The sequence below is a fragment of the Miscanthus floridulus genome, chromosome 2 (assembly GCF_019320115.1).
Source record: "Miscanthus floridulus cultivar M001 chromosome 2, ASM1932011v1, whole genome shotgun sequence".
Lineage (NCBI taxonomy): Eukaryota > Viridiplantae > Streptophyta > Magnoliopsida > Poales > Poaceae > Miscanthus > Miscanthus floridulus.
In genome coordinates this window covers 58011271-58025089 of record NC_089581.1, presented here as the reverse complement: position 1 = coordinate 58025089, position 13819 = coordinate 58011271, and the positions used below count along the sequence as shown (strand labels likewise).

Here is a 13819-nt window from a genome sequence, read left to right as displayed (position 1 = left end):
GCTCATGGCCCTAGTTGACAGGACATGGCCTTGCCCAATGAAACAGTCGCCTAGCTAACAGAACATGGCCTGGGCGGGGCCACCACTACCGCAACCTAGGGCACTGGGAAATGAGGCACAACCACACATAAACGACCCTCCACCTTCCTAGGCAGGGTTTGGAGGGGTCCACCAACGGAATCTCCATTAAGGAGAGGCCTAACTGGTCACCCGAGTCGATCAGAAGGCTCAGGCAGATGTCGAGAGACAGGTAAGGAGCAGTGGAATGCCCCATGCGGGTTATGCTGACTCTGTCATGAACGATGAACCTAGGATTCCACATAGGACATATCCGATAGAAACTCCCCGAACCCATCACTCATGCCATCGAGGTAACTTTACCAACCCCCTTTCTACTTTTCCAGTGCATGATCATTCATTCATCCATTCTCATGCATGCATTTATACATTCATCCCATACATCCAAGCATATCATATGCAATTGTTGCATCACAACGCTTCGCGTCGCGTCATGAAGCGGTAGTCATCTCATTCGATATGAGCGACGACCGACCGGGGTTCGAAGGCCGGCCCGCGAAGGGCTCGAGGCCACCTCACGTCAAACTAGAGCTAGGGGAGAAAACGCAAATGAGCCCCTAGCTTACCTTCGTTCGATCAGGCTAAGAAGCATATAAGGCCATCTTGACCTTCTCATTCGATCCTGACCTCGAGCCATGCCCACCGAATCTCCATCCAAGGGGAGGCCAGCGGGCCACCTGAGTTGGTCTTCGGAATGGCTTGGGCATCTGTTGGGAGGCGGGTTAAGGAGCAGTGCAATGCCATGTGAGGGCTATGCCGACCCTGTTACGAATGACGAACCGGGATTCCACTTGAACATGCCCGTTAGTAAGCTCATCGAGCGCGTCACTCGAGCCATCGAGGCAAGCGATGTTAGCTCAACCCCTCCAATTGTGGAAACCACTGACGGGGTGATGCACGAAACTCGACCGACCCCTACCGAGCCCAACAGGGGCTTGGGGGCTTGGGCCACCCGACCCTGACTCGGGAGTCCAGCCGACCGCACAGGTTGCGGTCAGAATGGACACGGGCAAACGCCCCGACCGGAAGAGACACAAGAGTCTACAGCCCCAAAAAAGAGTACCAAGGTGCTCAGCCTCCGACCAACTCCCCAGTCGGCCGTAGGCTCGGGGCTATACCCACCGGGTGCGCTCACACGCACCCGGTGGAAAACAGATTACCATCGAGGGGGTGATGCACCCCATGGGGCTGCCCTGTAGTGCCCTGGCCCTCTTGGGCCGTCCAGGTTAGGCAGGTCCAGGGAAACAAACACGTCCTGGATGGCCGATGGTCTGTCAAAGCTAGGGGTGCACGAGACAGTGGAGTCCTGGCAAAACTTGGAGCTGATGTTCATTGACCGCTCCCTGCAAAGACGCTGCGGCTGATCTGTATACCGAGGAACCTGTGTGCACGTGCATGCATGGGAGATGCACACGTGTCTCATACAAGTCGTCATTTACCTTTTATAGGAGTAGAGTAGTTTTGATACTACTACTATGAATCTATGATGATGGTAGATGTGACTTGATGACTAAGACGGCTGCTCTTAAAACAAGAGATTACGCCGTCGCTGTCTTCATTTGCCAGATGTTTTGATATACATATTGTTACAACAAACGAGGTTCTGTTGTTCCGGGTCTCCCATGTGTTTCTAGATGTGCTTAGGACTCCTCTATTTCATGTTTTTCAGCTTTGCTCTATATTTTCTAGCAAAATAGGTTTAGTTCCATGTAACTTTGTTTCAGGAAAAAAGATTAAATTGCGAGAGCACCTAAAGAGGTGCTCCACAAACTCTACGTTTTTTGAGCCGCTCCAACGTGAAGTTTATGGAGCAGAGTTCGTGAAGCAGTCTCAAACACACTCTTAGTCTCAGTCTCTGGGATGGAGCTCCTCCATGCGGTAAAGTAGAGTAGTTGCCCCACCTACCCCGGTATGGATGATCCTATCCCTCTTATTCTTCACTCCAACGACAGCAGCGTAGCAGGGTACGACTGCGCAAGGTGATGATGATGAGTGTATTAGGTTGAACTGTGGTTTTCTGAAAAAGCTACTGAAATTGTGGGCTGTGAAAAAACCGTGGTAGGTTGTGGGCCGTGGAAAAGTTGTAAGCTATTTGGTTAAAACAAGCATAAAATTTACCTCATATATCTATTTTCCCTAAAACAACTACGAAATATATCTCTATTTTCACTATTTCAAAAAACAAAAAGGCAAAAGTAGCTTTAAAAAAGCAGCTTCTAGTTTCCATCTCTTTGATTGGCGTTTCGAGGCGGTCGAGGCTCGAGGCATGGCCCAACAACCAATTAGTCCAAGTGTCGAGTGCTCCAACTCATTACTGCCGAACATCTGGCCTCTCAATCAGTGACCATCTCTCGCCTTTCAGTTCACACCAAGGATTCAACCCCCATCTTTCCTTCGCATCTCGTAACAGATATGACGTGGCACTATAGGAGACGACTAAGGCCTGTTTGGTAGGGTTCCTCTCCGGCTCATCCGGAGAAGGCCTACCAAATGGTTTAATAGAAGAAACCGTTTGGAGCCGTTTTTAGTAAAAAAAGAGGAGCCAGGCCTCCTCTAAAACCTGCCGGCCACAAATTTGTCGGGCAACACATATGAAAATTATTGCTTGAGTTCCTTAGCCGGTGCCTGTATTTTATGAGCCAGTCCCACTACTGAACGGTTCTCAATCAACCTGTAGTCCTACAACTGCTCCATGACGTGCAGCTCGCTACCAGTGTCAGAAACACCAAACTTTCCGTCAAGTGCATCCCATAATTCTTTACTAGTAGTGCATGTTATGTAAGAGTCCATGTATTTGTCATAAGAGTGCTAAACACGGCGTCCTCGAAAATGGTTATCGGCAACCCCGAACTTTTGTTTCTCCTCAAGAGTAAACTGTTCGGGTTTCTCATGTGGGTCGTGATAGTAGCTCATATCTGTGAGCCACTAGGATCATCTTAGCACGTCATCTCATATAATTTGTCCCATTCGACTTCAAGGCACAAAACCACTAACAAAAAATCGTCAAATATCAGGTTTTTGGATTGTTAGGAAATTAGGCATTTTTATGTTTAATTTAATCCAAAAAATAGTAGTAAATTCATGACAATAAAAATAGTAGCAACTATGATGAAAATACCGATCATGTTTAAGAGCACAAAAATTTTACTAAAAATAGAAATAGTAAAATTAGAAGTATACCCAGTGAAGGGACCCATGCTCAAGACATGGGTGGCTCCATTCACACGAGTCGACATCGTACGTTGCTTGAAGTCACAGACCTCAGTCGGTGTAGCAAAATGTTCATAGTGCAGTCCCTCGAACGTTCATCAGGATGAAGAGGAAGAAGACGAACCCGATCAATAGCACCACCAGGAAGAAGAGGAAGGAGATAATCCGATCAGCAGCACCACCAGGAAGAAGAGAAAAGGAGATGATCCGATCAGCAGCACCTAAAGATGAGCATGCAGTCCACAACCCAGTGGCCCGGCATGAAGCAAGATTTTTTTTTGCCCAGGACGAGCACGACATGACATGGTGTTATGTGGGCCTAGACTAGCCTAGCCCGGTGCATAGGGCCATGCCTGGGCCGCTGCTCAGGCATGACGAGCGGCATAGGCCCAGCATGACAATTAAAGATAGGCCTGGTGGCAACCCAGTGACCTCCAAGACCTGCTAAGAGCCCACCGCGTATTTTCCTATAACCCTAAGTCACTGACTCATTTCCCCCCTCCAGCTCCGAGCCTCCTCCCATGTCACACTCCTTGTCTCCCTAGTCGCCTCCCACTTGTGGCCACGCACCACCAACCGGTGACCGCCTCCTCCGTGCCCCCGCAGTAGCGCTCGCCTGCTCCGCACCCCCACACCACCACTTCCTTTTCATCTCACCGATGATGAGCGCGCTAGCCTCAACTGTGTCGGCCCCTGGCGACGAGGTCGCCGGCCATGGGGGTGTCATCGTCGAGCACCTCTGTAGCACCCCTTTCCGCGTCTCGCACTGGCCATGGGGGCGATCGTCACCTCCTTCCCCGGCTCGCACCGCTAGACCCGTCGACGCTGGCCTCCCCTCCCCTCTCAGTCTCACACCTTTACGCAACAACACCCTTTGTGGGCCTCAGGCTAGCCCGGCTTGCCGGTGACGACGTGCTTTTCAGGCTAGCTCGGCACAAAAAACAGCCCGACAGGCCGTGCATGGGCTGCAACTAGGCACAAAGCCCACCTCGCCACGGCTTGGTGGCATGCCAGGCCCTGCCTGGCCCCGCCCCTGGTTAGGCCGTGCCTGGCCATGCCGTGATGGGTGGCCCAAATGCTCATCTATAGCGGCACCACCAGGAAGAAGGTCAGATCAGCGAGCAGTTGCGGCGACACTCCCTAAATACCTGATCGCCCGCACATCCGAGCAGATGTCGCAGATGCAAACGATGGTTCTGGAGGCCTGCTCTCCCTAGCTCCCCGTGCGCTCAGAGGATTGAGACGGGGAAAACTTGGGAGCAACTCAATAGAAAAACGATGGTGCAGTGTATTGTGTCTCGTGCGCGTAGCTAAAGGCAAGCTCTCCTTCTTATAAGTGCGAAAGGTAGAAGATTAAGTGTAGAGAATGAATTTAGACGTCATGAAGCGTCCATCAGTCACTAGTAACCACTGCCATAAACATTGGGGTTACAACTTACAAGTAACTACAACCATAATCATGGGAGTTGCCAGTAACCGTAACCATAACTATTTCCATTATAAGTTTAGTCATCAACTACATTAAGTCGACCATTTTATTGCACCTAGCATTTAATCTGGGCCTTAGAATTTATTTAATTTTAATTGAATAAAATTAGGCCAAGCAATAAAATCCAACATATTTTTGCATAGGAATTGTCTTTTCTCACTATCAGCTGACTATCGAGAACGGTGCTTTGTATGCTTGCACCTATACTCAGCAACCTCAGAAGTAGGATGGCACTCCTTACTTCATTATCTTAGCGGCTAGTAATAAGGCAGGATGTCATTTGGATTCTCAATCTTGTTAATTTCTCAAAAAATTCAGTGAGTACCTTTATGACCAGCTGCATAGTAGCAAGTGCTGGTTTGGGAGGAGCTATTTTCATCCAGCTCGCAAGTCTCGTAAAATGCAACCAAATTGGTATGCGATTCAGAATTAGCTTGCCCTCAGTTCATCACTTACTACTTATACCAAACGCCCCATGTTGAAGTACATAGAAGAGCTCCTCCCATAATCAAATCCTAAGCTATCGAATTTGAACCCTTACAAGCACCGACCCAATGCACAACAAGCAACGTCGTCGTCGTCGAACACCACTGGTGAGAAGACGGCCGTTGAAGGAGATGGACGCCGGAGATGAGAGCGCCACGTCACCGTTGCCAGCGCTCCGTACAGCGGCCAAGCTTCTAGAGGCCGGGCTTCGTTCCCGGGCCGGGTTGAAGGGGAAAGGCCGGGCTAGATCGGGTTACAACCCACGCCGGGCTTAAAGAAAGCCGCAATATCTGGATTGCTTCCACGCCAGGGTGACCCACGGGAGTTGGGCCCCGAACCCGGCCATTCCCGGCCCAAACGAACCAGGCCTTAAGCCACGCTTGAGGGGCGTCGGGATTCGGGAGTTCGGGACACCCGGTGCAGCCGTGCTCTTCCGCCTGAACTAGGGCGCCCGCCCGCCTGAACTAGGGCGCCGCCGCCGGCTGTCGCCATGTCTGACGAATACGGTGGGCTCCTCACCCAGCCGCATTTCTATGCGCCACTCTATGCTCTTGCGCTTGTTTGTTTTACTCGGGATTTTGATTGGTTTTCTTCTCCTTTCGCTGTGGTTTTTGGGGGTTTATTAGTGGACTTGCCCGTCTCGGACGACGATGAAGAGGAGTTCGAAGATGAGATGGATGATGGTGAGGAGGAGGATGGTGGTGGAAGCTCGAAGAAAAAGGCCAAGCAGCACGTGGAGCAGCTCAAGCGGCTGCAGCAGAAGGTTCGTCCCTGTCGCCTCCGGTTTCTTCGCTGTCAATTGAGTGGAATCTAAGTTTTGCAATCCATATTTTTACTACTTCTTAAAAATGATGCTTAGCAGTTTTAGTGGATTTTTTATGGTCCCTGACTGTGCCTATTCTTTTCTTATGCTTTATTACTGGTTGCGGCCTGGGTATATGACTTACAGGTTCGACTGTGCTCTTGTGCTGTTTTTCCTGTCGACACTAAATTGACTCTGCAAGCTTTTATGGTTTTTGCCTGATAGCTTGTTACTATTTCTCGGCTGTGTACATTGACCGAAAATTGTGCGGTTGCCTGGACAGTAACTACTTTATTTGATTCAGATTCAGAAATTGACTGTAATCTGCCATTCTGCTGGGTTATGGTAGTATTTTAAATTGCTGCTAGTAGGTATTGTAGAGTAGGCTATATAAAGTGACTGGTTGCAAAATAGTATTAGTAGGACCAACTTCCTCCAGAGGTGCATAACAAACTAACAGCGAGCTGTTTTATATTGGGGTCACAAGTGATAAAAGAAACTTTTCATCTCTGCTCAGCATGTTGGGCATAAATGATTATTTGAAAGCAAACTCACCAGATCATAGGATCTGTGTTATAGAGATAAGTTTTCTATGTTTGTTTCGTTCCAATATAAGTATATAACCATACTGTAACAGTAGTTTTGCTGCAAATTTGAGTAAGCAATGCCACATAATTTCTGTGTTGACCTATACTGCTGTTGCATTAGATTTAACCTCATGCATCCTCCAATAAGTGATCCCTTGAACTTATGCTAACTTTATGGCTCGAGTTTTTGCCTGCCCCATTCATTGATTGTGGAAATGGCATTGTCATAGGCTCATAACATTTGGTTACTCTTATTCTCTGGTATAACTTTCCTGGTTCTTACTTGCTGAATTTACATTCATTGGTTATATGAGAAACATATTCTCTGGTAGTTTGTTTTTTTGGCTAGTATTGGTGTTCTGCTTATGATATTTTGTTGCTTAAATCCTGAACTATGGTCGCACAGTTTAGCCTCAGGCCCACAACTAGGTGCTAAAAATTTTGTTCTTAGAGATAGGCATTCCTCCCCTTCCTAGTTCTGTCTGTCTGCTGCTGTGCTGCATGCCACCATATCAATGTTGGTTGTTATTGACGCTTATTTACTTCTTTGATGTAGGATCCTGAGTTCTACAAATATTTAGAAAAGTTTGATAAAGATTTGTTGGGATTTGATGATGATGAAATCGAGGTAAGCTGGTCCCTTTTTGGTGAGATTTCTATAATAGAATCATGAGAGTGGAGTCATTGTTGAATATTACAATTAGGATGACCAGGAAACTGGGGTTGATGATGATGAGGAATCTGTATCTAAAGAGGAACTGAAGCAAACTGTGAAACCTATTACAATGGAAATGGTTGATTCCTGGTGTGACGGAGTAGAGAATGAGAAGATAGGTTCTATCCGTTCTATTCTTCAAGCTTTTCGCAGAGCCTGCCATTATGGTGAAGATCAAGGGGACAATTCAACTCCAAAGCTCAGTGTCATGTCTGGTAGCGTACTTGATAAAGTTATGCACTTTGTTTTGAAACACATGGATAGAGTCCTCCGTCAGTTACTTGGTGCGCCAAGCTTTGGAGGGAAGAAAGAGGCAATCAGTGAGCTGATGCTGAATAAGCCATGGAAGAGGCATGGTAATCTTATGAGGATCTTTCTTTCCAATGCACTTAATATGATAACAGAGATGACCGATGAGCAAATGATAGCATTTACTATACACCGTGTCAGAGCATCAGCTGTTTTTCTGGCAGCTTTCCCATCGCTCCTGAGGAAGTATGTTAAGGTGCGTAGGTTACAATTTCTGCTCTACCTTTAAGTTTCTTTTGGCATTGTTCTGGTGTCTATCTCCCATGTTTGTCATTTACTTCTGTTTGCATGCTTCAATTGTAGGCTCTGCTTCATACATGGGCTAGAGGACGAGGTGCAATGCCTCTTGTTTCTTTTATGTTCCTTCGAGACTTGTGCATTCAAGTAGGTTCAGATTGCCTTGATACGTGCCTCAAGGGTATCTACAAGGCTTATTTGGTGAACTGCAAATTGTCCAAATCTATCAGTGGATCAAAACTGCAACACATTCAATTCCTTGGAAATTGTGTCAGAGAATTGTATAGTCTGGATCCGCAAAGTGCATATCAGCATGCTTTTGTTTTCATCCGTCAACTGGGGGTTATCCTAAGAGGAGCTCTTACTGAAAGGGGGCCAAAGGTATATACCATTGAACTCATTGCCATGCACTGGAACTTCATTGTCTACCTATGACCTGACAGAGATATTTGCCTCTTGTTTTATTTTAAAAGTCAGCAAAAGACAAAAGGCAGAAAGAAAGCAGCAAATCATCAAAAAAACAAGCGGAGGTATTATTCATACTGCCACTCAAATACCTACACTGGTACTGTATAAGTTTGAAATACATTCAGACCTTAAGTAACCCCCTTATTATTCTGCAATACAGTAAATCCCTTTATTCTTGCACCTCTTTTATTGAGAAAATCTCACCTTTACAAAATGCTATTTTCCTCAGTGTTAATAGTCTATGTTTTGTTGTCCAACACTTCAGCAGTTTTCTGTTGCTGGCTGCTAAAGAGTTGACATTTTTCTTTTGCAGAAATCTTACCAGAAAATTTATGATTGGCAATACATATTCTGCCTTGAGCTTTGGACCAGTGTTGTGTGCGGGTGTAGTTCTGAGGAAGAATTCCGACCTCTAGCTTATCCGTTGACCCAAATAATACATGGTGTGGCATGCCTTGTACCTAGCGCACGTTACTTCCCTGTGCGCCTTAGGTGTGTCAGAATGCTTAATCGTATTGCTGAAGCTACTGGTACCTTCATTCCCTTGTCCTCCCTGCTGCTTGATATGCTTGAAATGAAAGAACTTAGAGGACGTCCAGATGGAGGTGTTGGCAAAGCCGTGAATTTGTTCAGTGTTAAACAGGTTTGTTTTCTTGCAATATAACATTTCTCTATGGAACACGCCTTCTGAAGAAGCTTGTAACAGTTCTCTTTTCTTGACAGGTGGACAAGAAAACAGTAAAGACACGTGCCTTCCAGGAAGCTTGCATTTATTCTGTGGTCGATGAGCTGGCTAAACATTTGGCTCAATGGAGCTACTCCATTGCCTTCGTTGAGATGTCCTTTATTCCACTTGTTCGGCTCCGAAGCTTTTGCAAAACCATTAAAGCTGACAGGTTTAGGAAAGAGATGAAGGATCTTATCTATCAGGTTTGCCAAGCATGTGTAGGGGTTCGAATTACAGTATTTGAACCATTTCACATATGCTAATGTTTATCATCATGTCTGATTTCAGATAGAGGCCAATGTCGAGTTCATTAAGTCAAAACGCGTGGGGATTGCATTTTCACCCAATGACCCAGCTGTAGAGTCATTTCTGCAGGCATGAGTCCTGACTTTGTGGCTTTTGCTTTTTGCACATTTATTTGTTTCTATATACTATCATTCCTGTGTCATTTTGTGAACTTTAGCAATCATTCCCCAACAGATCGAAAAGGAAGAACGTTGCAGCCCTCTCTCAAAATATGTTGCTACTCTACACCAGAGAGCGCAGGATAGGATGGATGCTCTGGACGAGACCAGGTTAGTTCCATCTATCAGCGAAGTTCATATCACAAACAAATATGCTCTGCAATAGTTAGGTTGTTATATTTTCTAGCCGCATGCTCTACATTTTAGTAGTCTGCACAAACCACAACATATGTATCATGATTACCTTGTAAGTACAGAAGTGCATACTGATTAATGGCATTGGGTTCACTAATTCCTTATTGCCAACCAGTGTAATTGTGGGGGCTGATTCCTCAACCTTCTCACGGAGGTTATCAGAAGCGCAGAAGCAACAGGATGAGCAGGACGATGATGAAGGCACTATTGCTTTCAGTAAGAACTTGTTGACTGAAAATAAGAAACCGAAGTATGTTCTACCTTCCCTCTTTTTTCCATTACTTGCCGTGGAAAACACATTATCATACCATTGTTCGGTGTGCAGAACTCCAAAGGAGAATAAAAAGCGACCCCGGGAGGAGGATCATGTTGCTACTGAGGAGGATCGGGTTGAGGATTTGGTCTTGAGCTCAGATGAAGAGGATGACAACAATCAGGAACCAGAGGATGGTTTCGTTCCGGTTGAAGGTGATAGTGATGAAGACTTTGTAGACCCTGACAGTGAATATAAGAAACAAAAGAAGGCGAAGCTGAAGAAGAGGAACAAGCACCAGCCATTGCCGCACAAGGCGCCCTCGAGAACAAAAAGGAATTCACATCCCAAGAAGAAGACCAGGCATTAGTTATGATCGATAGGACTCGGCAAAGTTGCTGCTGTTGTGATGTATGCTTCTGGCCGATAAAAACGTTCTCTGTTGAGTGAAAAAAATGTTATTATTTTCAAGAAAAGTTTCAAGTCATCTTTTGTTTTGACCCCCAACAGGAGGGGAGAGGATTTCCAATCTGAGTTTTCATTTCAATGACCCAAAACGGCCTGCGGTGATTTGAATGTTTACATGATTCAAAAGTGATGAAGGTTTGATTGCTAAGGAAAAAATTTCTACACCAAACATCACAAATGTGGGCGTCATCGCTTGGTAAGTGGCAGCTCCACAGCTGACTTTCATCGCATAAAGTGGCACTTGCGAGTACTGGGTTCTCAGTTCTCAACCCTGAAAACTACGCTATTCTGCCTTTTCCACAGCTTCGAGCAACAGAGCATATGGCTTGGCACCTTAGGCCTCTCAAGTTTGCGCAAGTCCTTGGCCTCAAATCCATCCGGGATGCCAATTCGGAAGGTTTGCCCGTCCCTGCTGGGACCTCATGTGCTCTTTTGTTGGTCCGATGCTGCCAGCGTGTACTTCCATTGCGTTGTGCAGATGAAGATAGTTCTGGCAAAGCAGAACAACATGAACTGTTGGTGGCCAAAATAAATAAATCACCATGTTCGCTTGAGCTTATTCAGAACTACTTTTCAGTCATAAAAGTATTTTTTTTCTCACAACATTTCAGCATAAGCATCAGCATAAAAGCGAACAGAGTGAATAAAGAAATAATCAAGCTATGCCACCACCAATCCCTTTGCTCTGTGTATGGTAGTTGGGATACATTTTGCAGCTCCAACAATCTCATAATCGCGGTAGTGATCATGCTGGAGTCCTCGTTCCGGTTAAGCGCCTTGTAGCGCTCCTAAGATTTGACGAGAGGATACGGGAAGAGGTAACTGCAAGGCCGAGTTACGAGAACATAGGTCTCGCGTCTCAGCAAAGTCGCGACTCGAGCACCGCCGTCGCCGCTGGCCCCCCTCTCTCCTCCTCCGGCATATCATTGGAGGCTGGAAGAAGTGAGGATACATCGTGTTTAATAAAATTGTCAAGTAGATCGAGTCTTTGGGGTTATGGTCTCTCCATGCCGACTTTTTTGGTTTTGAGGATTTATCTCCTCCTCCTCCTCTCCGGCGATGGCGAGAGGGCAGGATAGAATCAGTTTTCTCCATGACGTCTCTGTTGAAGATGAGGGCGACAACTACGGTGTTAGCATCTTCACCAGTATGATATGGAGACTTTATTTCTGAACGGCGATATCAAGGCAGAGATGATGTCGCCGCCATAGAATAATTTTCTCTGGCCTCTTCTCTATTTTATCGTGGTTAGATCTGGCCACGACGAAGAACTATGGAGAATAAGTTTTAGATCGGCCTTCTTCGTTCTTCGGTGGCAGAAAGAAGAAGGAAGACACCAGAAAGAAGAAGTTTCTCAACTCCAGCCTACATGAATGTTGCCCGTCGTTCGTTGGGCATATGTTCTCAGACCTTTTGCCGAGTGTTTGCTTGTGCGGTCATCCATACTGCAAAGCGTCGTACATGTTTGGTTTTGAGATCTAGAGCTATTCACAGCAGTGGGTACAATTTAGATAAAAATCAGTTTCTGGATATTTGTGTAGTCCAAAGTATTTATAACATGTTAATGTATCCAGCTATTATGTAATATAATTCTTCTTCTTTCGTAAAAAAAAAGATTTGACGAGAGGATTACATGTCCAAAATTGCATGAGAAGGGTGTGGTTCACTTGCAGGTCAATCAGTGTGATGCCATCAGTCGCAACACTGCAGTGGTCCCAACCTTATATACACTAGCCATTGCTGTCCGCGCTTCGCTGCGGGTGATATGCTTGGTATAGGAAAAATCTTGAGAAATATAGGCTCATATGTCTAATATGTTTTCTCATCGTGTTGGTACAGAAGATTGGTCTTAATACTGTAAGCGAACATAGGGGTTGATTGTAATTACATGGTGCCTATTTTAGGCCAGCAAATCAATGACATGTTACATGGTGCCTATTCGACGAGGGAGGCAGTGCGGGTGGTCATGTCCCCAAAAGAAGAAAGAAGGGAGGGGGTCTGATATGGGGACGAGGGCGAGGATCAAGAGCGGACCGGAGACCGGGAAAAGGAGAAGCGTACAGTGCACGAGGACAGCAAGTGCGGCACGATATCGAGACCATGCGAGGACAGGGTGCTAATGGGCTCGACACCGACGGCGTCCGCGGGGCACGCGGTGACAGCGACCCGGCGTGTGTAGCATGGTCAAGCTAGGACACAGTGCCTAGGACTTGACATCCACTCAGGCTTTTCTAAGCATTCCCTACTACCCAAGGATAACTTTTCCCAGGTGTTCTTCTTTCCTTCCCTTCATTGTCCACAATATGCGCCAAACTTTGTATGAATAGAGATCGCAACATACATGCTTCCTCCGAAACCACCTCCTCTTATTTACTTTGAGAGAATACTATTTCATCAACCCGTTGTGGGTTTCTCATTCATACACCCGAATATTTGTATCAAAAGTGGTATGGCGGTGTAACTTGGTAAAGGTATTTGGTCAACAACCTCGATACCGGCGCGTGGCGAGCAGCGTCACCATGTGGCAGTTGTTCCATAGGGAGCCCTCGGTTTCGTTCACGACACCATAAGCTATTAACCAGACAACTACTACCAACTTCATGGTCAGAAGGCGGTGGGGTCATAGACCACAGAAAGAGGAGAGTATTGCAAGGGAAGATTCAAACAACAAGGGTTCCCTTCACAATAAGGGACAATGAATTCAAATCCAGCGGCAAATTTGATTTAAAGAGATTCAAGTGTTCTACTGGGGCATCCACAATTAATCAATACAGCGTCCTATATTATCCAATCACGATTGGTTTGCTGATATCTGAATGGCAACTTTTCTTGTAACCCACCTACCGTCATCCTTGAAAACTCTAAGCACATTTAACGAGAATTAAGGAGATGGACGCAATAAACACAGGGAAATAAACCAAATGCATATTCCAATGGTCTTATACGGGTACATCATACAGGCATCTAGTCTCCCATTCATGACATAGCATTCACCTTCCCTACGACGGACGATCTCAATAGTATAGACGAAAACAACGGCAAGAGTACAATACCAGGAAGGCAGCGAAGAACAAGCACTACTACTACGGGTACTACATCTCAAGGCAACTAATCTACTTGGAACTACGCATCTTCATTCCTGGGCTTGGTAGATTCTTCAACCTGCCTTGGCTATGGATCTGCATCTTCTCTTGGCGATGGCTGAGTGAGAGGAATCAAGGGCGCTACTTCTGACACCTCCGAAGGTGGAGGTGCTGGCGGCACTTCAACACCGGTCCTCCTTCTTTCAGGTGGGTGGATAGGGATCCCTTCCAAGATCGGGGCATCCTGC

At 46.2% G+C, this 13819-nt stretch overlaps 1 protein-coding gene across 2 annotated transcripts; it reads left to right on the top strand.

Moving 5' to 3' along the window:
- The first annotated feature begins 5662 nt into the window (after positions 1–5662).
- LOC136524594 (nucleolar complex protein 2 homolog) lies at positions 5663–10507 on the top strand. Of its 2 annotated transcripts, none has more exons than XM_066517907.1 (12): positions 5663–5769; positions 5890–6026; positions 7209–7280; positions 7366–7872; positions 7980–8294; positions 8387–8443; positions 8695–9024; positions 9105–9311; positions 9397–9483; positions 9589–9683; positions 9883–10017; positions 10093–10507. In XM_066517907.1, the coding sequence occupies exons 1-12, from the start codon at positions 5754–5756 to the stop codon at positions 10388–10390; spliced, it is 2256 nt and encodes a 751-aa protein (XP_066374004.1). In that variant the 5' UTR covers positions 5663–5753; the 3' UTR covers positions 10391–10507. The 2 variants fall into 2 exon arrangements, with proteins under 2 accessions (XP_066374004.1, XP_066374001.1); XM_066517904.1 differs by having other exon boundaries at positions 7357–7872.
- Positions 10508–13819: the final 3312 nt, after the last annotated feature.

Excerpts from the sequence above, each read along its gene's own strand:
- LOC136524594 (XM_066517904.1), top strand. Across the intron at positions 7,873-7,979 it reads TCCTGAGGAAGTATGTTAAG|GCTCTGCTTCATACATGGGC; the intron begins GTGCGTAGGTTA and ends CTTCAATTGTAG. Across the intron at positions 9,684-9,882 it reads GATGCTCTGGACGAGACCAG|TGTAATTGTGGGGGCTGATT; the intron begins GTTAGTTCCATC and ends ATTGCCAACCAG.